The sequence below is a fragment of the Nicotiana sylvestris genome, chromosome 6, assembly GCF_000393655.2.
Source record: "Nicotiana sylvestris chromosome 6, ASM39365v2, whole genome shotgun sequence".
Lineage (NCBI taxonomy): Eukaryota > Viridiplantae > Streptophyta > Magnoliopsida > Solanales > Solanaceae > Nicotiana > Nicotiana sylvestris.
In genome coordinates, this window is record NC_091062.1 from 83,534,786 (window position 1) to 83,556,620 (window position 21,835).

Genomic DNA, 21,835 nt, shown 5'->3' on the forward strand with positions numbered 1-21,835 from the left:
CAAAGACTATTAAGGTCAAAGATCCAACGGGAGGAGTTTATAACCAAGAGATAGTATACGACTGGGTACCGAAATATCGTCATACATGCTTACAGGCTGGGCATTCATGCACTCTATCTCAGAATAAGAAGTCACCTGTAGGAAAGCAAAGAGATGAAGCTACAAAACCAAAACAACAATGGGTGTGATGAATAGGAAACATTCAAGGGAATGAGGGGCAGTATGCATCAGAAGCTCAAAGGGAAAAGGGAAACAGATTGAAGAAAAGCAAAATGAGGTGGAAGGAAAAAGAAAAGAAGTTAATCCTGAAGATGATCAATCACAAGGAGGCCAATGGCAAATAGTTCGAAACAAGTCATCTACAAAGGGGAGTTATAACAAAAGGTAGAGGAGCAACTCGGGTGAAGGAACAACAGCTCCTACTATACTTGCTGAACGAGAGAAACCTGTGGAAGTGGTAAATGGTTTTGATCCTCTAAGTAGACATAATACAATACCAGAAAGAGAAGGGATGATAAGCAACACAAGAATAAGTGGAGGAAGACAATGGGGAGATGAAAGTGATATGCATCTGTTTATTCCCACATGAAACTAGCTACATGGAATGTTAGCGGTCTTAATAAAACCTACAAGCAAAAGGAGATGAAGATGTTTATAAAGAATAATAATATATTAATACTAGCAATAATAGAACATAGAGTCAAAGAAAGTAATGCTATAGCAATTCTAAAGAAGATAGTGACTGGATGGAGCTGGTGTCACAATTACAACCATAATAGAAGAGGCAAAATTTGGATAGGGTGGGATCAAAATGTAGTTAATTTTGATGTAGAGCAGACTGCAGAACAATTTATTCATGGTAAAGTTAAAGTGTGTAACTTGGGCATGGAGTTCCAGTTTACAGCTGTATGTGGTTTGCACACAATAGAAGATAGGAGAGGGATGTGGGATGGCATAAGGAATATATAAAGATCACAATAGGACCCTTGGCTTGCCATGGGTGATTACAATGTAGTTCTACAGGTTGAAGATAGGAAGTATGGTAACCCTATCACTGAGATAGAAACTAAAGATTTTAGTGACTTTCTCTTTTATACTGGAGTGACTGAAATGAAATCAGTAGGAAGAGAGTATACTTGGACAAATAAACATGTCTATAGCAAGATTGATAGAGTACTGGTAAACTCAGAATGGTGTATCAAAAATCATCACTTGGAGGCCAACATCATGGATCCACATTTCTTAGACCACTCTCCCCTATGTATCAAGCTGGAAGAAGAGCTACAAGCAGGACCCAGGCCTTTTCGATTCCTTAATTATCTAGTTGATCATGAGAACTTCATTAAGGTAATGGAAGCAGCTTGGAACCAAAGGACTAATGAAAATGGTATGAATAAAATATGGCAGAAGCTGAAAGTAGTGAAACAGGAGATGAAGAAATTGAATCGGGATTTTAATGGGGTAAGTGAGAAAGTGAGTATGCTAAGACAATAATTAGCAGACCTGCAAACTCAAATAAGGGTACCTGGCATACATTGTTTGATCAGGAAGGAGCAATTAAAGCAGAGCTAGAGAAATGGAGGAATATTGGGGAAAGCATATTCCGTCAGAATGCTCGAATATAGTGATTAAAACTAGGTTACTCAAATAATGCTTTTTTCTTTGCTAACATGAAGAATAGAATGGCACAAAAATAGATCAATAGTCTAATAAATGCTGAGCGGGACATAGTGCAGGATCAAGAAGGCATAAAAAGAGAAATTCTGGATTTCTATGGCAAGCTACTGGGGTCTGCTGCTAGCCAATTACCAGCTGTAAATTCCATGATTATGCAGGAAGGAAGAACACTGAATAGACAACAGCAATTAGGCCTCATTGCACCTGTAACTTCAGATGAAGTTGTCCAAGATCTCAAAGACATAGATGACATTAAAGCACCTGGGTGTGATGGCTTCAATGCATGTTTCTTTAAAAAAGCCTGGCCGGTCGTAGGACAAGATTTTACTAAAGCAGTATTGGAATTCTTTGACACAGGGGTCATGTGTAGAACCATCAACTGCACTACCATAACACTAGTCCCTAAGGTACAAAATCTAGCGAGAATCCCTGAGTTTAGGCCCATATCTTGTTGTACGATATTGTACAATATCATCTCAAAAATACTGACACATAGAATGCAAGAGGGTATGAATGATATTGTTGATCCGGGTCAGTCAACTTTTGTACCAGGAAGAGTAATCACTGACAATATAATACTGAGTCATGAATTAGTGAAGGGATATGGAAGGAAAGGGGTATCACCTAGGTGCATGTTGAAGATAGATATGAGAAAGGCCTACGACTCAGTTGAGTGGTGCTTTATAGAACAGATCCTCACTCATCTTCACTTTCCTGTTCAATTTGTACAATGGGTGATGGCATGTATAAGGTCAGTTTCATATTCAGTTATCATAAATGGGTACCCTACTGCCTCTTTTCTTGCAAAAAAAAGATTTGAGGCAAGGGGACCCAATGTCGCCCTTCCTATTTATGCTAGCAATGGAGTACCTCACTAGAATCTTAAAGACTCTAAAGAGGTAACCTGATTTCAATTATCACCATAAGTGTGAAAGACTGGACATTATACAGTTGAGCTTTGCAGATGACCTCTTATTATTCAGCAGAGGAGATATAGTGTCTATAAAGATGGTGTTTAACTGCTTTCAATAGTTCTCCAAAGCATCTGGTCTAGAGGCAAACATAGAAAAAAGCTCCATTTATTTTGGAGGAGTGCATGAAGAGGAGCAGAACAATATAATACAAGTGCTGGGGTTTGCAAAATGAGAAATGCCTTTTAGGTACCTAGGGGTCCCTCTGAGTACTAAAAGGAAAATAATTTTACAATATAAGCCACTTCTTGATAGGATTATGGGCAGAGTCACCTCATAGACTTCAAAACTACTATGTTATGCTGGTAGAGTTCAGTTAATCAAATCTGTCCTATTTTCGGTACAAGTGTTTTGGTCTCAGGTATTCATTCTGCCACAAAAAGTGGTGAAGGCAATTGAATCAATATGTAAGAAGTTTCTTTAGACAGGGAGTGTAGACATGACAAAGAAAACGTTAATAGCATGGGACAAGCTCTGTTATCCCAAGACAACAAGAGGTTCAATTTCTTGGATGTGAGAACTTAGAACAAGGCTGCTATTTATAAAATGTTGTGGAATCTATGTCAAAAGAAAGACAAGCTATGGGTCCAGTGGATACACATTTACTATATAAAGGATGGATCTATTTGGGATGCACGAGCAACACAAGCTTCATGGTTGGTGAAGAAGATATTGAAGGTTAAAGAAATTTATATTGATGCAGGTTATATGGAGGATAATGTCAAATGCATGCAACAATTCTCTATGGAGGTTATTTACAATAAATTGATAGGGGAGTTTCAAAAGGTGGAATGGAGACGACTCATATGCAATAACCAAGGATCACCTAGATGGATTTTCATACTGTACTTGGCTCTAAACAACAGACTGCTCATGCAAGACATATTAGCACAGTGGATGCAGATTGGGGACTTAAGGTGTATGCTTTGTAAAGCAATGTCGGAGACCATTGAACATCTATTTTTTGAATGCATAGTATTCGCTACTATATGGAAGAAGATTTTGCAGTGGCAAGGCTTGGTGAGGCAACCGATGGCATGGCAAATAGAAAAGGAATGGGCAAAGAAACAGGGGAAAGGGAAATCTACTGAAGTACAAATTTACAGGATGGCACTTGCAGCTACTATCTACGCTATATGGATAGAGAGGAATATGTGAATGTTCAAGGAAAGAGTAAACCAATGACGAGTATAGTTAGGCACATCATCCAGGAGGTTGGCGTAGCACCTCATGTGTTAGATTACGGCAGAAGATGACTGTGTTGAATTTTTACCCTTAAATCTGTGTATAGCATAACAAAGTATAGGGATAGAAGTATTAGAGGAGATGAAGATACAGGTTTGGGGCCATCTGTCCAAATTGTGCTATAGTTTGTTTTGATCTACTTGTATATATTTACTTGGTAAATAAAGAAATTTAATTACCAAAAAAAATTAGTATTTAAAATTTATAAGTTGAAAAATATCTTTTATGTTATTTCTAAATAAGTAAATTTCACCATACCTCCGTTACAAAATTATTCATATTTACATTAAAACTTAAATACCTTGATTCTCATTTTTAAACTTAGATACAGAAACTAATGATGGGGCAACTAAATAATTTCTAGACAAGATTTCAATAGGGTTGAGATCCCTTTCTTTTGAGTGAGTTTCATGGGTTGTATTCGGGCTACTTCATGGGTCAGAATGGGCTATAAAAAATAATGGGTTAACTTGACTAGCTCAACCCAAATAGACTCACGAGCTAAAATATTTGTAGCTCAACTCATTAATTGGACGAGTTGGACGGGTTAGATGAGTTTGGGCTCAAGTTACCACCCCTAAGTATTATCAAGAGTTTTGGGCTCAACAACAGCTAGAGCCCTCTTGCGCAAAGTAATTTTCATCGACATAAGCTTCAAAAAAGCGGTCACAATAAATTTGTAAGAAAAAATGTTTATAATGAGATCATCGCGCGATCGAACTATGGAGATGAGTATAGATGAACTAATATGCTTTTCATGAATTTTAGTTAACTAGTCTTAGGGTACGCGCTTTGCGCATGTATTTTATATCATAAATATATAATTTTTAAAAATTAGTTAACTATATTAAATAATTTATTTGAGTTATTGAAAAAAATTAACGAAAAAAAATCTAAGTTCCTAAAAAATATAAATATTAATCTAATTTAGCTACATCAATAAATAAAAAAGTCATGTCTCATGTATACATATTGTAATTTCTTAGGACATATGTGTATGTCCTACAAAAATTATTATTAATTTATTAGGTCTAGTACAAAAAATAAATAACAATTATAACTAAAACATAATCATTTTTGCTCTACTTTTTTTTTTCACCATCAATACTCTTCCTATAGAAATAAATTTACGTATCTTAAGACTTTTATCAATTTAATTTTTTTACTTATATGATGATTTTAAAGAGGAATTAAATTGAATTATTTTGCTAATTACTCTCTCCTTTTTACTTTTTGAGAGTTAATTGAATAATTTTTGAAGCTAAATGGATTGGATAAACTCGACATTTTAAAGTTGTAATTTAAAGAGTCAAAAACTATACAAGAAATACTATAGGTTGTAATTCTTCTCGTGTCAATATGATGAAAAAAATATTTAAAATTTTGGTTGTTTGAATTTCGAAAAATAATTTTTTTTTATATAAACTAAATTGAGGGAGTAATTAATCCAAAGACTTAATTATTTGTTCTAACTATTAAAAGGGAATAATTTTATTTTTTTTCATTGGGGCTTCGTACTTTTATAATAATATATGAAATATAGATTATTTTTTAACTCCTTTCCCACTCGAATAATATTTTTATCTTTACGTACTTTTTTTTATAATATTTGAAATATACATTCACTAATTCAAAAATACTAAATATAAACCTCTCACTTTTATTTAATAGTAATAATATACGAAACTTTTCCTTAGAATTCGAAGTGCCCTATAAGCAAATGAACGAAAAGATACCTAATACTCCTACGAAATATCCTATTTCTCCAAAAAAAATATTTTTTGAATGTCCTAAACATTAGGATTTTCTATGTAATTCAAATAAGAAAAGCTTTAATAACATTTTAGCTGTTTTCAAAGTCATAAAATTTAGGAAAATAACTAAATTACGATTTTGTCCAATATAAAGTCTATATTTAACCGGTAAAAAAGGCGAACGACATTTCGCTAAGGGCCTTTGTGCTTTTAATAAAGATAGATAGATAGATAGATACACGGTTTAGTGCAAAAAAAATTACATTATCAAAGTAATGTTGTTCTTAAGAATAGCCGTGTACGTCATATGTCATTTTGTTCCCAAAAATAATTTACAAACTCGTAGCTAGAAATAGATATAGATAGATACACGGTTTAGTGCAAAAAAAAATTACATTATCAAAGTAATGTTGTTCTCAAGAATAGCCGTGTACGTCATATGTCATTTTGTTCCCAAAAATAATTTACAAACTCGTAGCTAGAAATAAAACGAGATCACATTTTAATGTAACTAACAATTCGTAGTATTTCTTTTTTGTTCATATGGTATATATAATCTTGAAACATAAGTAAATTCATCGAGAATATATACATGCAGAAGAAAGTCTTAAACTTTACCTCCTCTATCCATAAATTTACGTTGAGACTAGATTTCTACTTTTTATTATTCCTTGGGAGTTCGAACTTACGACAGGGATAAGGCTCTACATTCTGTCTATTCATCAACCTATAACACGAGTTATAAAATTTAGCAAAATCAAAATTTCGGAGGATCGGGGCAAGGCTGCGCAGAGAAAGAAGGTTGCATGGCAGTGGGAACCAAAAGAAGGACAGTTCAGTGCATAAAGCATTCGGCATTCACGGAGGGTATGGGGAAGGGCCGTATTCCAAGAAGTGTAATGTAACATCCTATATATCCTAATACAAGTATTAGTGGTTGTTTCCACAGCCCAAACCCGTGACCTATAAATCATACGGAAACAACTTTACCGTTGCTCTAAGCTAAAGTCCCCTCCTCGAGAGCCAAATGTTCCTCTCAATTCAAAGTAACCTATAAATTAAGCAAATTGATATGACATGTGAATGCATTATTTCATATTGTATTAAAAGTTAAATATCATCCAGACTTTTACTTTTTTAGCACTTACTGTCAAACAGGGGTGGAATTGTCCAGAATAAAGGGGTTCAATTCGTCAAATAGTTATACGCATAATAGGGTAAAATCGCAAAAAAAAAAGGGTTAAATCAATTTTTTTTTGTGTATATATAATTTATTGAATTCCCTTGCATAAGGGAATTCCTAAAGTAGCAGGGATGGCAGCTCAAAAATTAGCTCTAGCTTGAAGGTTTGAATCCCTCCTCTAGTATTCTTGCATTGTTTAAAACTATCTTGTTAAAATTCTTGGCTTCACCACGGGTAACAAAAGATTTTAATTAAATAGGTTCAATTATGTATAGCCTTTAAAGGTTTCCCTACTTTTGTCTTCAATAACATTACTAAATTTGTCCATCACAAATCTCATATGAAGACTTGGGTCTGAATAAGCTCCCAGTCCAACAGTAACATGTAATCCAAGGCCCAAAATTATACTACATGAGATGTTTCCTGCATTCTTTTGCAATAATTGTTTTGGATGGATTTTTCTAACTATTTCCCCAATTTTCAAGATTGATTTCCTTGTGTTAGAAATTACCATACCATCACTAGAAACTCAAGAACCTCAAATAAATTAACAACAGAAGCAAAAACCATTATATATATAGTTGTAATTGCAGACAGTAGTAGATCTCCACAAATCTTTTGATATTTATTGAGACAAGCACATAAGCATTTATTGCATCCAAAAATCAACACATCAAAAAAAAGAATTATTAAACATCACACGAATTAACCAACAGGGCCTCGAGGTTCATTTATTAAATTGTTGACCCAAAAGTTTCTTCATTTGCGGTGGAAGGAAGTAATAATGGTGAGAACAGCCATGGTTGTAAATCCTGCCAAAAGAGGAGTTGTTGCTAAAGTACCCCTGTCAAAGAATTTTTTGCTCTCGGTCCTTAACTCTTCGAATGTATCAATCCCTGATGATTCAATAGTATCCACAAATCCATTTATGTAACGTTTGAGTTCAGAACTGACACCAAATCCCACACCAAGTCCACTTGCCAAGAAGAATGTTATAATCTGCAGCCAATTTCATTCAAAACTTTAATTGAAATAATTTGCAGTCATGAGTTACTTAATTGTGTAATGAATTAAAATATAGAGTTAGAAGAGGTTAAAAAAGCAGACCTTATCTGCGTAGAAATCCAACATGCCCAGGAACCTGCCCTTAATAACCTTTTTACCTGTGAAGGCATAATACATTGCGAAAGGCAGCTGAATGAATGAGTACAAAAATCCACCCATACCGGCTGATACGACATACCTGTAATAGTAGAGAATGATTAACATGTTACTTCTTTTAAGTATAGCGACAACAGAGAGGGAGCTTAGTTTTCTCGACTTCATTCTCATAGCTCGAATTCAAAACATCTGACTCTTATAATCACACAACATCCTTCGATAACAAGAGACACTATTATCTAATTACAAAGAGCTATTTTAATGTTTTAACACAACAAAGTAAAATAAGTCTGACAATAACTAGTATCAAATCACCTAAAAGATTACTACAAGTTATTTAGTGCATAAAAGTGGAATTAATTGTATGATCTAAAAAATTATAAGATTGTTGGCCTGCTACAATAGATCAAAATATACTGAAGCAAACAAACTTTTTACGCTCTTAGTATATATAAGTTAACTCCTGACAAGAATCATGCTAACATTTTATTTTTACTACTCAAGAATATATATGTTTGTTACCCTACTCATTAATTCTGGTTAAAGCAAAAAGTAGAGACAAAATAAGGGGAGCAGAAGTTCACCTATAGCCCCTAATGTCACTGTATTTGGTTTTTTCGCCACCACTAAGCGTGAAACTGTTGTTAATCATGAGCGGCACAGAAGCAGCGCACAACACCATTGAAAAGATTCTGAGAACAAGGATTGCTATTGCCCTTGGTGTTGTCATTCTTCTTTTTTTTCTTAATCTTTGAATAACTCTAAGATCTATGCACATTTGGAGTGGTAGTGAGAGCATCCTTTTATACCGTTGGACTACAACTATACAAGCATTGAGCGATTACTCATTAATCACTATATTTGTGTTTTTGTCTGAATTCGTGTTTGTACGTGTTACGGTCACTCTTGATGAAATTTCCTGATAGCTTAGATGCTAATTAGTTATTTCCCATAGCACAGAAAATTAAAGGGCGTCACGTCTGTGACTGTATCCATTCCAATGAATATTAGAATATTTTGTTATGTTGAAGTACTCTATCTGATAATTAGTGAATAAGGTGTGTATTTGATTCAAGTTAAAGCTTTAAGGAGATACTCCTATGCCTATTTTTTAAGGAGATAAAAGGCTTTAGTCCACTCTTTCACTTGAATTAATTAGTAGTTTTTTTTTAATTGCATAATTCTTCTATAATACAATTTTATTTCAACAATTTTTGTCTAATCTATATTCTCCATTTTCATGTATTATAACATTTTTCTACTGCAGCATTAAAGCCAAGAAATCACGAAATTTCGATGCGGTAGGCTAAAAATTGCTGCCAAATCCGACTATATATTACCAAGAAATTAAACAACATAAAAATCCGAAACTTGTCAAGCAATTTAACTGATGAATGATGATATTACGAAAATTCCATTCTATACTTGCTGGTGAAATTTCCTATCCTTTTCGGTATTTGTCTTTGTTAAGAAATGGTCACTATCATGCCTAAGGGTTGATGGAGGCACGTGGAGACAAAGAAGGTCCTTATACAACTTTAATGAGGAGAGTGATAAACTGTAGAAATGAGACTAATTTGAGCAGAAATGTGAGACAAAAAACCTTAATCTCGAAGAGAGGGGAAAATATTATTTCATACCTGAAAGAAATATCAGCTGCTTTTTTCCTTTACAATTTAGCTAAGTTGCGCGAACTCTTCGATTTTGACGTCGTCCCCGTCCCGATACGAGACGGGAATGGGAGCGGGAGCAGGATACATCCCGGATTTGGTCAACTGACTTTGGACACTTTGACCAGAGTCCATCGACAAATTTGGGAGGAAAATTGAGATTTTGATTTCTCAAAATAAAAAATAAAACAAACTTAGGAGAATGAAAGAATAATGTCCATATTGGAAAATAAAATATTAAATTCTACAATATTCATGTAAGTTTTTCACAGAATATCTTTCAAAATTACAATATATTTATAGCTCTATTTTTTATTGGCCGAATTCCCACACCTGTAGCCATATCCGAATCCGCATCCCCGAATCTTAAAATTTAGATTTTGCCGAATCTGATACTCGGATCTTTCCCCGCATCGGATACCCGCACCCGAGTCTGAGAACTTAGCAATTTAGTGTCAGAACCAGCCAATAAAATGTCATCAACATGGACAGCTAAAACAACAACAGAAGCACAAGAACACTTAGGGGGCGTTTGGTATGAGGTATAAGAAGCTATATGGGTGGTATAAAAATTTAATACCACCTTAATACTCTGTTTGGTTAGCAAATCAGGTATAAGTTATCACGGTGTTAATTTTAATACTGGGATAACTTATACCTTGTAGAAGGTGGGGTAATTAGCACTGGTATAACTTATACTTTCTTCTTAGAAATTATGCAATTGTCATTCTTAATAAAATATACCAAACAATGAATAAACAACAATCCCAACATAACTAATCCCAGCATAACTTATCCTGATATAGTTTATACTGGTATAAATCGTATTCAACCAAACGACCCCTTAGTGAATAAGGAATAATCATTTTTTGGAACATAACCTCTAGAAAGTAAGGATTCACAAAGCTTGGCAAACTATTTCCTAGAGACTTGCTTCAAAACAATAAAGTGACTTTTTAAGTTTGCAGACTGCACGAGTTGAAGAACAAGGTGTGACAGAAGCAGAAACACTCAAACAAGGGGGGCATGCATATATACTTCTTCATGAAGATCAACATGAAGAAAAGTATTATTCACATCCAACTGATATACTGTCTAGCCCTTTTTAGCAGCAATAGTAAGTAGACATTTAAGAGTAGTGATCTTAATAAAAGGGGAAAATGTCTCAGTATAATCAATACCCTCCTTTTGAGAATCCCCTCGTATTACAAGCCTAGCTTTGTATCTTTCAATGGTGCCATCAGATTTCTGTTTAATCTTATACACCCACTTGTAAGGGATAGCGTTCTTTTATTGAGGGAGTGGGACTATGTCCCAAGTCTGATTGGCTTCAAGGGCTTGAAATTCCTTAAGCATAGCCCCTTGCAATGCAGGATTTGAAGCAGCCTGTTGATAGAACTGAGGTTCTTGCATGTGAAGCTCAGAAGAGGTGACCTTAGAAGTTGAAGCAATGGAAGAACAAATATAGTCTTGAAGGTAAGGGGAGGATTAGAGGTTCTTGTAGATTTCCTAAGAGGTGTAGGAGGTGAAGGAACTGGAGAAGGTAAAGAGATATAATGTTTACCGTGAAAATGGTAACAAAAATTAAATTTATTAATGGGAATCTAAAAATATGTGATCTATTCCCGAGCTAGTTATTAAAGCAGTTAATGCTAAGAGCGTGAAGTATAAAGATAAAATGCGAGTTAAGGCGAGGAAGTAATCAAACCAAAGAGGCCTGCTGCCCGAGCTCGGAGATGGTCGATGGGACCTCGGGGTCGGCGTTGGTATCGATCTCGGACTATCGGGGATGGCTGGGGATGGGATAACAGTTAGAGGTATGATTAAGAAAGGCTCTATATTGCCAATACTAAACGATACGGTGAAGAACAAGTAAGAAAATAATAAATGCTAAGGAGGTCTCGAGCCTGCGAGGAAGAACCACTTAGAAGAAAAGAGAAAGAGAGAGAGAGAGAGATATATATATATTATTGGCACTTGTGGAGAAATGGAGTAACATCAGCCCCTTACACGGTGGGGTAAGTCCCCTTTATATAGGAAGGAAGACTCAGTTACAAGTACGTGAGGATCAGCTACAAAGTACGGTGATGGGATGGCTTGACATGATGCTTCAGCATAGGCTCGAGATAGGTCGGGCCTGTCAGATGTAGCTATGTGTCTAGAGGACTTCCCCCTCTATCCTGGCTTCGTTCTTTGTTTTCCCCGAGTCGGGCTTCGATGAGTCCCGAGATCGAGGATTCGGTTGTGACCCCCTGCCCTCGAGGTCCCGGTTCATGCTCCCGAAATGTCTTGTCGGTGAGAAATCAAGTCTTCTGATTTCGCCGCGTACAAATAGTCTCCACGTTTCCCATAACAAGGTGATGGGAAATGATTCTGACACTTGACTCCTCGAGATTCTTTCGGCGACGCCACATCGATGAACGACCCCTGGCTCATGCTTTTCGACCTCATTCATTGCACTCCTTGATTTTTGCTTCTATATGCTTCCATGCCCTTCGAGTCCCCTCGAATGCCTTCACTTGTTTGTTGTCCACTGATATCTAACTTGAGCGCGGGGGCTCATTCTGATCTTGTGCTGATCGACATGACTTTTACCCGACCTATTGTCATACTTCGGACCAATCTTGGGTTGATTCTGACAGCTCCGGGCTACCGAGGACCATCGAGTTGTTTGGAGATCATGCGTTGAATTCAGGGACCTTCGGGAATATTACCCCGAATGAAGGTCATCTCCGGGTACCCGGGGGTCCCTATTGACCTTGATGTAGGTGACCCTTTTAGGATGAATATGGTTGACTTCCACTGGGGAGTTTACTCGTATTTGGGCGCTCTCTCGGGCTTTCGTGAATCTTTCGCGATCGGAGCTTCCCGCGTTTACTCCTCTTTTCAGGAAGAGGAGATAACGAGACTAGGTGCTTGCATTGCGTTGAGTGTCGGTGTTTTAAATTTTACCGAGGTCCGACTTCTTTGGGCCGGGGGTTTTTGACATAGAGTGTTGCTCCGAGCATGGAGATAATACGAACGACCCCTTGAGTCTTGACTCCTCATTGGGGGATGCTCTCTGGATCGGATATATACCCGTCAATCTGTATCGAGGATATTGGCTTTCCGGGGCTTGCCTCGGGCATGAGAATTGTTGCTGCTTCTCGCATATATGCAGCTACCTCTCCCTGGAAAGACTTCACTACTTTTAGATACCTACCTTTCTGCTTTGGCACAAGATAATTCATCTCTCTAGGTGCAAAAAACGTTGGCGCGCGCCTTTGCCTTGACCAGTTAGTTTCACCATAGTCATGGGAACCACTTTGGGGCTGATTCAGCAGGTGACGGGGGAGCTGCTCCTGGTGTTCAGGAACCGAGGGACTTCGTTCTGGAGACGGTGTCTTTGATAAGAGAGGAACACCTGGAGATGGCGAGGAGATACTGTGTCTAGAGTGAGGGGGTGACACTGCAGGCACTTGCCCCAGATCAGGGCATCGCGGACTCCACTGATGGGTTCTTGAGCGTATACCTATACCCTTTTGCATTTGGCCCCTTTGACAGGGTTGTGCTTGATTTTTGCTTGAAGTATCGGGTCACCATGGCACAAATCCATCCATCATTTTGGCGAACAGCGCTGATGATGAGATTCTTCGCGGAGAATGTCGGGCTTGAATTTACGCTTGACCACCTTGTCAGGCTATATTGGCCCTTTCATCATCGAGGCCTGCTAACTCTGAGGTGTCGTTCGTCCATGCCCTTTGTTTTTTACGACGAGGACGGCGAGGATCGAGAGTGGGCTAGTTGGTTTATCCGGGTCCGGACGACCGATATTATTCCTGTGGAATTTTTTCCATTTTCCGAAGGGTGGAATTATGCACGTGAGAGAGGCGTTTTGGTGCCTTTTCAGATTCAGCACATAGCGAAAATTAGCTGAATGATAATGTTGTTTCCCTTGCTGCAGCAACTTCGTGGATGCTGAGTGAGGTTCATGACCTACCTGACTGGGTCCGGAGGCTGGTGACCTATTCATCCTTTGATGAGCGTAAATGGCGAGCTGTACTCTGTACCGGATGGGGAGCACGGTACCAAGGTATGTGCGTATGCTGCCTTCGTCCTGCCTTTGTATACCTAAGGTAACCCTTTCCCCGTTCATTCGTGCTGTTTATAGATATCAGGCAGTTCCTTAGGACGGGGCAATGTTCTTTCGAAGAGGGGAAAGAGTCGTCGGCTTCTAGGCCGAGTGGCGATGGCGATAAGAGAAATCGACACCTATGGTGTGATAGAGCCTTAAGTGGCGCTGGTCGGGCTCACTTTTCCGAGGAAAGAGCATCGCTTGAGTCTGCTGCTCCCGGAGTGCCTGATTCCCAACCGATGGTTCCTTTGAGAGAATATGTTGTGCCCGGGGTCAGTTCTTCCGAGGCCTCAGGGGCAGGACCAACAGGAGTGTATTCCGACTTCGAGGAAGTCCGTCGGCTTCACTTTGTGGTGAGTTTTATGTACAGTTTCCCTATATCCTGTGTCCTCCTTCCTCTATTAAATCTACCTCGTGCAGGCCTATGATGGGCTCAAGTCTGAGCTATTTCATCAAGGGGCCAAGCTTCAGAAAATTCTGGGTGAGGGCGAATCTCTCGGGCTCCTTAGCGAGGAGAAGAAAGTTGAGCTGTAGCGTTGGCGATATGAGGTGCACCGGAGCTCAAATTGTGAGAGCTATTTGATGGAGCAGGTAACTTCCTGTATTGCGTGATTTGCCCCCTTCTAACCTTAAGGCTAATTCCCTTTTGTCGTATCAGTTGCAGAAAAAGTCGGAGTCCTTAGAGTACCTCAAGGGCGACGTCAATCGCGTCAGAGTTGATTGCGATGAGCTAAGGGCTCAGGTTTAGGCTCGAGCTTTAGAGGAGATGAGCACCTCGGCCAAGGTCCCTGCCTTTGAGGCTCAACTCAACTTGACTCATGACAACGCCAAAGTTTAGGCGGACATGATTGGGAGACTTGAATCCGATCTCTCGAAGGTCAGAGCCGAGATAATCGATGCCCTGGCAGAAGCGGTATTAAGCCGAACCAGGGCTTATCGTGAGATGGAGATTCGTATGAAAGATGTTGCTGATGCCCAAGCTGAACTGAAGCGAGCCCTCAATCGGGAGAAGAGGATCGAGGAATACGTTCATTGCAGGTCCTAGAGAAAGGTACTTGAGGAGGTCGGTGCAAGGGGCTCCATTCTCTCGAAGGAACTGGCTCGAGCAAGGGAGGACGAGCGTGTCGCTCGGTTACTTCTTGTTGACGTTGCGGAGGGCGAATTTGACAAGTTGTTGCTCTTTGGCGCAGAGTGTAGATCTTGCTGTTTTGTTGCTTTGTCTCTGATATACGTAGGACATGCCTGTAGATGGAGAATGCGCCCTTTTCGCGCGTGTAATATATAAGAAAGAATTTTTAGCTTTATTTCTTCTCTCTCTTTTTCTTTGTTGTTGCTTTCGACCGGTCAGGCCGGTTTCGGTGTTTGGTGAGGTCCTCATAGATCCGGAATGGATAGGACAGACCCGGGGGTCATTTAGTGCGATCCTTGATGCGAGCAGGTGTTGGGGCCTCTGTGCCTGGCCTGGCCGCTTACGCTTAGTCCCCGAGTTGCATGGTGGCTCGCACTTCAATCGACCTTCAGGCTCTTTCCTGCCTTTGTGGGTGAATGATGATAACTTTTTTGCTTTTGGATTGAAGTGACCTTATGGGCGCTTGGTTCGGAGGTTTACTCTGTTGGCGATAGTGACATTCATGTCATGCCCTTAGGCATATTGCAGCTTTTGGGTCCAGTCTCCGAGTCGCGCTGCGATTCGAGCTATAATCAACCCGTATATTTCCTTGAGTTTTTGGTTGGCGACAGTGGTGTTCATGCCGATAACTTAAGCACGTCGCAGCTTCTAGGTCTTGTCTCCGAGTTGCATTACGATTCGAGCTGTAATCGACCCATAAATTTCCTTGATTCTCTAGCCGGCGATAGCGTCATTTATGTCGTGCCCTTCGGCATATTGCAGCTTTTGGGTCCAGTCTCCAAGTCGCATTGCGATTCGAGCTGTAATCGACCCATAAATTTTCATGATTCTCTGGCCGGCAATAGCGGCATTTATGCCGTTTGGTTGTTTGAGACCTTTTAGTATGTGGCTCGGAGGCTTTGCATAGTTAACTATTTTGGATCCAGTCTCTGAATCGGGTTGCGATTCGAGCTCACTTTAATCCTCAAGTTGTCAATATTTTTTAGCTGGCGACAATGGCTCTTACGCTGTTTGATCGTAAAGACATTTCAATATGAGGCTCGTAGGCTTGCTTAGCTAGCGACAATGGCTCTTATGCTGTTTTTGCCCGTGGGCTTTTGTAGGCTTTGATTCTGCTTGTTAAGGTCTTTTTATAATATTTTTGTATGACCCGTTGTCGGTTCCAGAGGAACCTCGAATTCAAGTCGTTGTCGGCGATGTTTCGAGCACCTCGTAAGGTTCATAGCTCGTAGGTTGAGTTGATTGACGCTCTTGCATTTTGGAGCCGACATTGTCGGAGATCATTTTTGCTTATGGAGGGAAGCGTGTTTTAACCAGTTCTTTCCGAAGTATATTCGGAGTAGTGGCCTGCGATTTTTTAGCGACAGTCGGGCGTCCTCGAGTCATGTTATTTTGGCTGTATCAACCGTTTGACCGTAGTCATATGTGTTTGGCCGTAGCCATTTTTGATCCCTAGTGATAGTTTAGGCGTCTACATCGAGGGTATGCCCTTTAGGGATTCTTACAAATGCGATGTATAGCCCAAACTTCGGGATTTTTCATGCATGTTGCGGTCTTACAGTTTGTCATGCCTATTGAGGTCTTACAGCTTGTAGAATAGATCTGGTTATGCTGAGGTTTCCCGCTAGGGTCTTATAGTTTTGGATTTTCCAGTGCATGGTGATTGGCGACGGTTCCCGAGTTATCGGGTTTGTTTAAGCTTGAATACCGCTTCTCGTGAACTTGGAGTTTGTATTGTGAGAGCTTCGTGAGCCCGGAGTTCCGACGCTGGGGTCGTGTGGGCGCTGATCTGTTCAAGTCTCCGAGTATCTCGGGATGTATTTGGTGAAGAGTTTTGTCGAGAGTATACTGTGACTTTCCCCTTTTGGGAGATATTTTCCGATCCATTGGCGCAATACGTGTATTTTTGTGCTGAGTCAACCTATTTTTGTTCGAGTGTGGCAATTTTCATGTTGCTTTACTCCGAGAAGGAGCCTTTCTCTTTTTTTCATGGGGGAGAAAAAGGATATTTTTTGATTGCCCGATACAATAATATATGCTTCCGCTCTGGCGGGATCTGGTTATATCGACCATTTGGCCTTATACGTCGTCTCCCCGTAGGAACTTTTTCTTTGGCATTTCTCTACTTCCTTCGAATTGGGTGGCTCCCAGGGGGAATGCCCCTCGCCGTTTGCAAGTTGTCCGTAAGGGTAGCATCGATCAATTCTGTGGAGTTTTCCCCTTTAAGCAGCTTTGCAGTCGTTGCCTCGTTAAAAATCTTGCTGGTAAAAACCCTTCTTTTTGGGATGAAAAACTCGTTCGAAGGAAAAGAGTACAACGGGCATGCTTTGGGGGTCTCGAGGCGTCCTGATAGTGTTAGTGTCCCGGTATCTCGGGCTGAGTGCCTGCACGAGGGTTAGTTCTTAATCCGAAATAAAACAAAAGGAGTGGATGTATTTTGAAACCAGATAGGCTGGCGGCTCCTTGTTAGAAAATCCTATCGGTAAGGGACTTGTTTCGGGGTACAAGCCCGATTGTGGAAAAAGAGTGTGATGCTTGCTCGAGGGTCCCCGTGGGGTTTCGTGATCGGTTTGCCTAACAGTAATACCGCTTGAGCATTGGCACATTCCAGTTTCTTGGGAGTTGCTCGCCTTCCATGGTTCCAAACTTATAGGAGCCTTTGCCAACTATCTCGATGACACGGTACGACCCTTCCCAATTCTGGCCTAGTTTCCCTTCATTGGGGTTTCGGGTGTTGAGAGTAACCTTTCTTAGGACCAACTCTTCGATTCTGAAATATCGGAGGTTCGTTCTCCTGTTATAGTATCTTTCAGTTTTCTGCTTTTGGGCAGCCATTCGAACCAGCGAGCCTCCTGTCTTTCATCGAGCATCTCGAGGGCCGTTGCCATGGCCTCGTGATTTGACTCTTCTCTGGCGTGCCGGAATCTGGCACTTGGTTCCCCGACCTCTACTGGTATTAGTGCTTCAGCACCATACACTAGAGAGAAAGGTGTCTCCCCTGTGCTTGATTTTGGAGTTGTCTGATATGCCCATAGTACCTCGGGCAGCGTTTCTCGCCATTTTCCCTTGGCGCTTTCTAATTTTTTCTTCAAGTTTTGAATGATCGTCTTATTTGTGGACTCGGCCTGGCCATTCGCACACGGATGATATGGTGTTGAAAGAATCCTTTTGATTTTGTTGTCCTCAAGGAACTGTGTTACCTTGCTCCCCATGAATTGTCTTCCGTTGTCGCATGTTATTTTGGATGGTATCCCGAACCGGCATAAGACGTGTTCCCATATAAAGTTGATGACTTCCTTCTCTCTTATTTTTTCGAAGGCCTGCGCTTCCACCCATTTCGAAAAGTAGTCAGTCATAAACAGAATGAATCTAGCTTTACCTGGTGCCATTGGCAAAAAGTCGACGATATCCATTCCCCATTTCATGAATGGCCATGGTGATAAAACGGAATGTAGTTGTTTGCCGGGTTGGTGAATCATGGGGGCGAATATCTAACATTTGTCGCATCTTCGGACGAACTCCTTGGCGTCCCTTTCCATTCGATCCTAGTAGTAACTTGCTCTGATTACCCTTCGGACTAGGGAGTCTGCCCCGGAGTGGTTTCTGCAGGTGCCTTCGTGGATCTCTCAGAGCACGTAATCTGTGTCGCCCGGTCTTAGGCATACCGCTAAGGGTCCATCGAGCGTTCTCCTATACAGGGCCCCATTTTCGTCCCTTGATTCTTTTAGATCAGCGGGCAGTTTCCCGTCCTTCAGATAAACGATGTATTTGTTTATCCAATCCCATATCAGGCTAGTGGAGTTGATTTCCGCGTGACCTTCCTCTATCACAAATTTGATTAATTGGACAATAGCCCCAGGAAGCAAGTCTTCCTCCTCAGCAGATGATCCCAGGTTTGCCAAGGTATCGGCCTCGCTGTTCTGCTCTCGGGGTACATGGACTAAGGTCCATTCCTTGAAGTGGGGTAGTGTGACTTGGATTTTATCTAGATACCTTTGTATCCTGTCTTCCCGGGCTTCATAGCTCCCGTTTACCTGACTTACCAAGAGGAGCGAATCACATTTTGCCTCGATGACCTCGGCCCCCAAGCCTTTGGCCAATTCCAAACCTGCAATCATAGCCTCATATTCGGCCTCATTGTTAGTTAGCTTTGTAGTTTTTATAGACTATCGTATTATGCCACCAATGGGCGGCTTTAGGACTATACCGAGTCTGAATCCTCTGACGTTTGTGGGACCATTCGTGAACAGGGTCCACACCCTGGAGGACGTGCCTGATTTTAGTAGAAGTTCCTTCTCTACCTCGGGGACAAGGGATGGCGAAAAATCGGCCACAAAATTTGTGCAGTACGCTCCGAAGTTCCTTCTCTACCTCAGGGACAAGGGATACTCGATATCATACCCTCCGAGTTCAATGGCCCATTTGGCCAGTCGACCCGACAGCTCAGGTTTGTGCAGTACGCTCCGAAGAGGATAAGTCGATAGGACGCAAATGCGGTGGCACTAAAAGTAGGGCTTCAGCTTGCGCGAGGCACTTACTAGTGCGAGTGCCAATTTTTCTAAATGGGGGTACCGGGTTTCGGTGTCCCCCAAGGTTCGACTTACATAATACACAGGAAATTACGTACCTTTATCTTCTCAGACTAATACACGGGTCACCGCTATTTCGAACATGGACAGGTACAGGTACAATGTTTCATCCTCCTTGGGCGTGTGCAGCAGAGGTGGTCTAGACAAGTACCGTTTCAGTTCTTCCAGGGTGTGTTGGCATTCTTGAGTCCATTCGAAGTTGCTCTATCTTTTGAGTAGGGCAAAGAAGTGGTGGCTTTATTCCAACGACCTTGATATGAATCTGCCCAAGGCCGCGATCCGCCCAGTTAGCCGTTGGACGGCTTTCACATTGTTCACTACTGCGATTTCTTCGATGGCCCTTATTTTGTTGGGGTTGATCTCGATCCCCCTGCTTGAGACCATGAAACCCAGGAATTTGCCCGAACCCACCCCGAAGGCATACTTTTCGGGATTGAGCTTCATGTTGTATCTTCTGAGGATGTTGAAAGTTTCCTGCAAATGGGTCAGATGGTCCTCTGCACACAGGGATTTAACTAGCATATCGTCAATAAATACTTCCATCGATTTACCTATTTGTTGCTCGAACATTTTATTAACTAGGCGTTGGTATGTTGCTCCTGTATTTTTCAGCCTGAAGGGCATCACATTATATAGCAATACGTACCATATTTCATGATAAACAACGTCTTTTACCTATCCTCGGGGTTCATCTGGATCTGTTTGTACCCCGAGTAAGCATCAAGGAATGTGAGGGTCTCGTGACTGGTCGTGGCATCGATCAGACGATTGATATTAGGCAGCAGGAAGGAATCTTTATAATCTCGCACATACTTAGCTCATTCCCCTTTTTTGGTACTACCACTACGTTAGCTAGCAATTCGAGATATTTTACCTCCCTAATAGATCCAATTTTAAGAAGTTTTGTTACCTCTTCTTTGATGAAGGCGTGCTTTACCTCGTATTGTGGTCTCCTCTTCTACTTCACGGGTTTGAATTTGGGATCAACGCTCAGCCGGTGGGAGGTTATATCCGGTGGGATACCTATCATATCTAGGTGGGACCAGGCAAAACAGTCGATATTGTTACTAAGAAATTGAATAAACTCTGTCCTGAGTTCGGGGGTCAGCCCCGTTCCCAGGTATACCTTGTGATCTGGGAGGCTCTCGATCAGAACAGTCTGCTCTAGCTCTTTGACTGTTGATTTGGTCGCATCTGATTCTTTGGGGGCAAAGAAATTTTCCTCGTAATCTCCCAGAGTCTGTATGCTTCTCCACTGGTTTGAGGCCGAGTGTATGGGGTTGGCATCTCATGGTGGACTACGAACATTTCCCTTGCTGCCCGATGTTCTCCGTATATCATCGTGATGCCCTCCCTTGTGGGGAACCTTATTACTTGATGCAAGGTTGAGGGCACTGCCCTTATGTTTTGTATCCAAGGCCTGCCAAGCAAGGCATTGTACCTCATGTTGACATCGATGACCTGAAACTCGGTGCTCTGGGTTGTGCTAGATGTGTTGATCGGGAGGGTGATCTCTTCTTTCGTCTCTTCTCCGACCATGTTGAAACCGTGGAGGACTCGAGCGGTAGGGACAATTTGATTGAGCAGACCAGTTGTTCTACTACTTCTGACCTGATTATGTTAGCCGAACTGCTTGGGTCTACAAGCATGCACTTTATCCTTGTGTCGTTTAAGAGAAATGAGATCACCAGCACATCGTTATGCGGTTCCCCCATGGTTTCGAGGCCTTCTTCGGCGAATATAAGGGTTTCTTTGGATAAGCGTTTTCGTGCTGGTCCCTCTTCTGTAGCGGATGTTTTCATTCGTTTGGACACGGGTCTTTGACGATCTTTAGTTCCTTCGATAATCATATGGACACTATGCTGGGGATCCTTCCATTTTGCTCGGTTTGAACCCGGGGGCGCACCGGACTCTGGTTTGGTCGTGTCCACTTCCCTGTCGCTTTTAAAGTCTCGGTTTCCCATCTCACCAGCTGAGCCGGGCGTCCTTCCGTGAAAGAGTGGATCTTTGGGCAAGAAAAAGTGTGAAAGATAATGTGTGTTTGTGTGACAAAACCAGCAAGAAAATAATCACTATTATTTTTAGCCCCACGGTAGGTGCCAAACTATTTACCGTAAAAATGGTAACAACAATTAAATTTATAAATGGGACTCTAAAAATACGTGATCTATTCCCGAGCTAGTTTTGAAAGCAGTTAATGCTAAGAGCGTGAAGTATAAAGATAAAATGCGAGTTAAGGCTAGGCAGTAATCAAACCAAAGGGGCCTGCTGCCCGAGCTCGGAGATGGTCGATGGGACCTCGGGGATGGTCGGTGATAGGATAACAGTTAGAGGTATGATTA

General features: G+C 40.9%; 3 protein-coding genes across 3 annotated transcripts; 2 read left to right on the plus strand and 1 right to left on the minus strand.

Annotated features, from left to right (window-relative positions):
• The first annotated feature begins 585 nt into the window (after positions 1 to 585).
• Positions 586 to 2,555, plus strand: LOC138870861 (uncharacterized). The gene is made up of 3 exons (XM_070148701.1): positions 586 to 906; positions 1,024 to 1,461; positions 1,737 to 2,555. Exons 1-3 carry the CDS (start codon positions 586 to 588, stop codon positions 2,553 to 2,555), a joined length of 1,578 nt encoding a protein of 525 aa, XP_070004802.1.
• Positions 2,556 to 3,194: 639 nt separating this feature from the next.
• On the plus strand, positions 3,195 to 3,806 carry LOC138870863 (uncharacterized). Its single transcript, XM_070148702.1, has one exon. The coding sequence runs from the start codon at positions 3,195 to 3,197 to the stop codon at positions 3,804 to 3,806; it is 612 nt and encodes a 203-aa protein (XP_070004803.1).
• Positions 3,807 to 7,377: 3,571 nt separating this feature from the next.
• LOC104243509 (CASP-like protein 4D2) lies at positions 7,378 to 8,766 on the minus strand. The gene is made up of 3 exons (XM_009798704.2): positions 8,576 to 8,766; positions 7,938 to 8,073; positions 7,378 to 7,829 (listed from the first exon to the last, which is right to left on the minus strand). The coding sequence occupies exons 1-3, from the start codon at positions 8,719 to 8,721 to the stop codon at positions 7,590 to 7,592; spliced, it is 522 nt and encodes a 173-aa protein (XP_009797006.2). The 5' UTR covers positions 8,722 to 8,766; the 3' UTR covers positions 7,378 to 7,589.
• Positions 8,767 to 21,835: the final 13,069 nt, after the last annotated feature.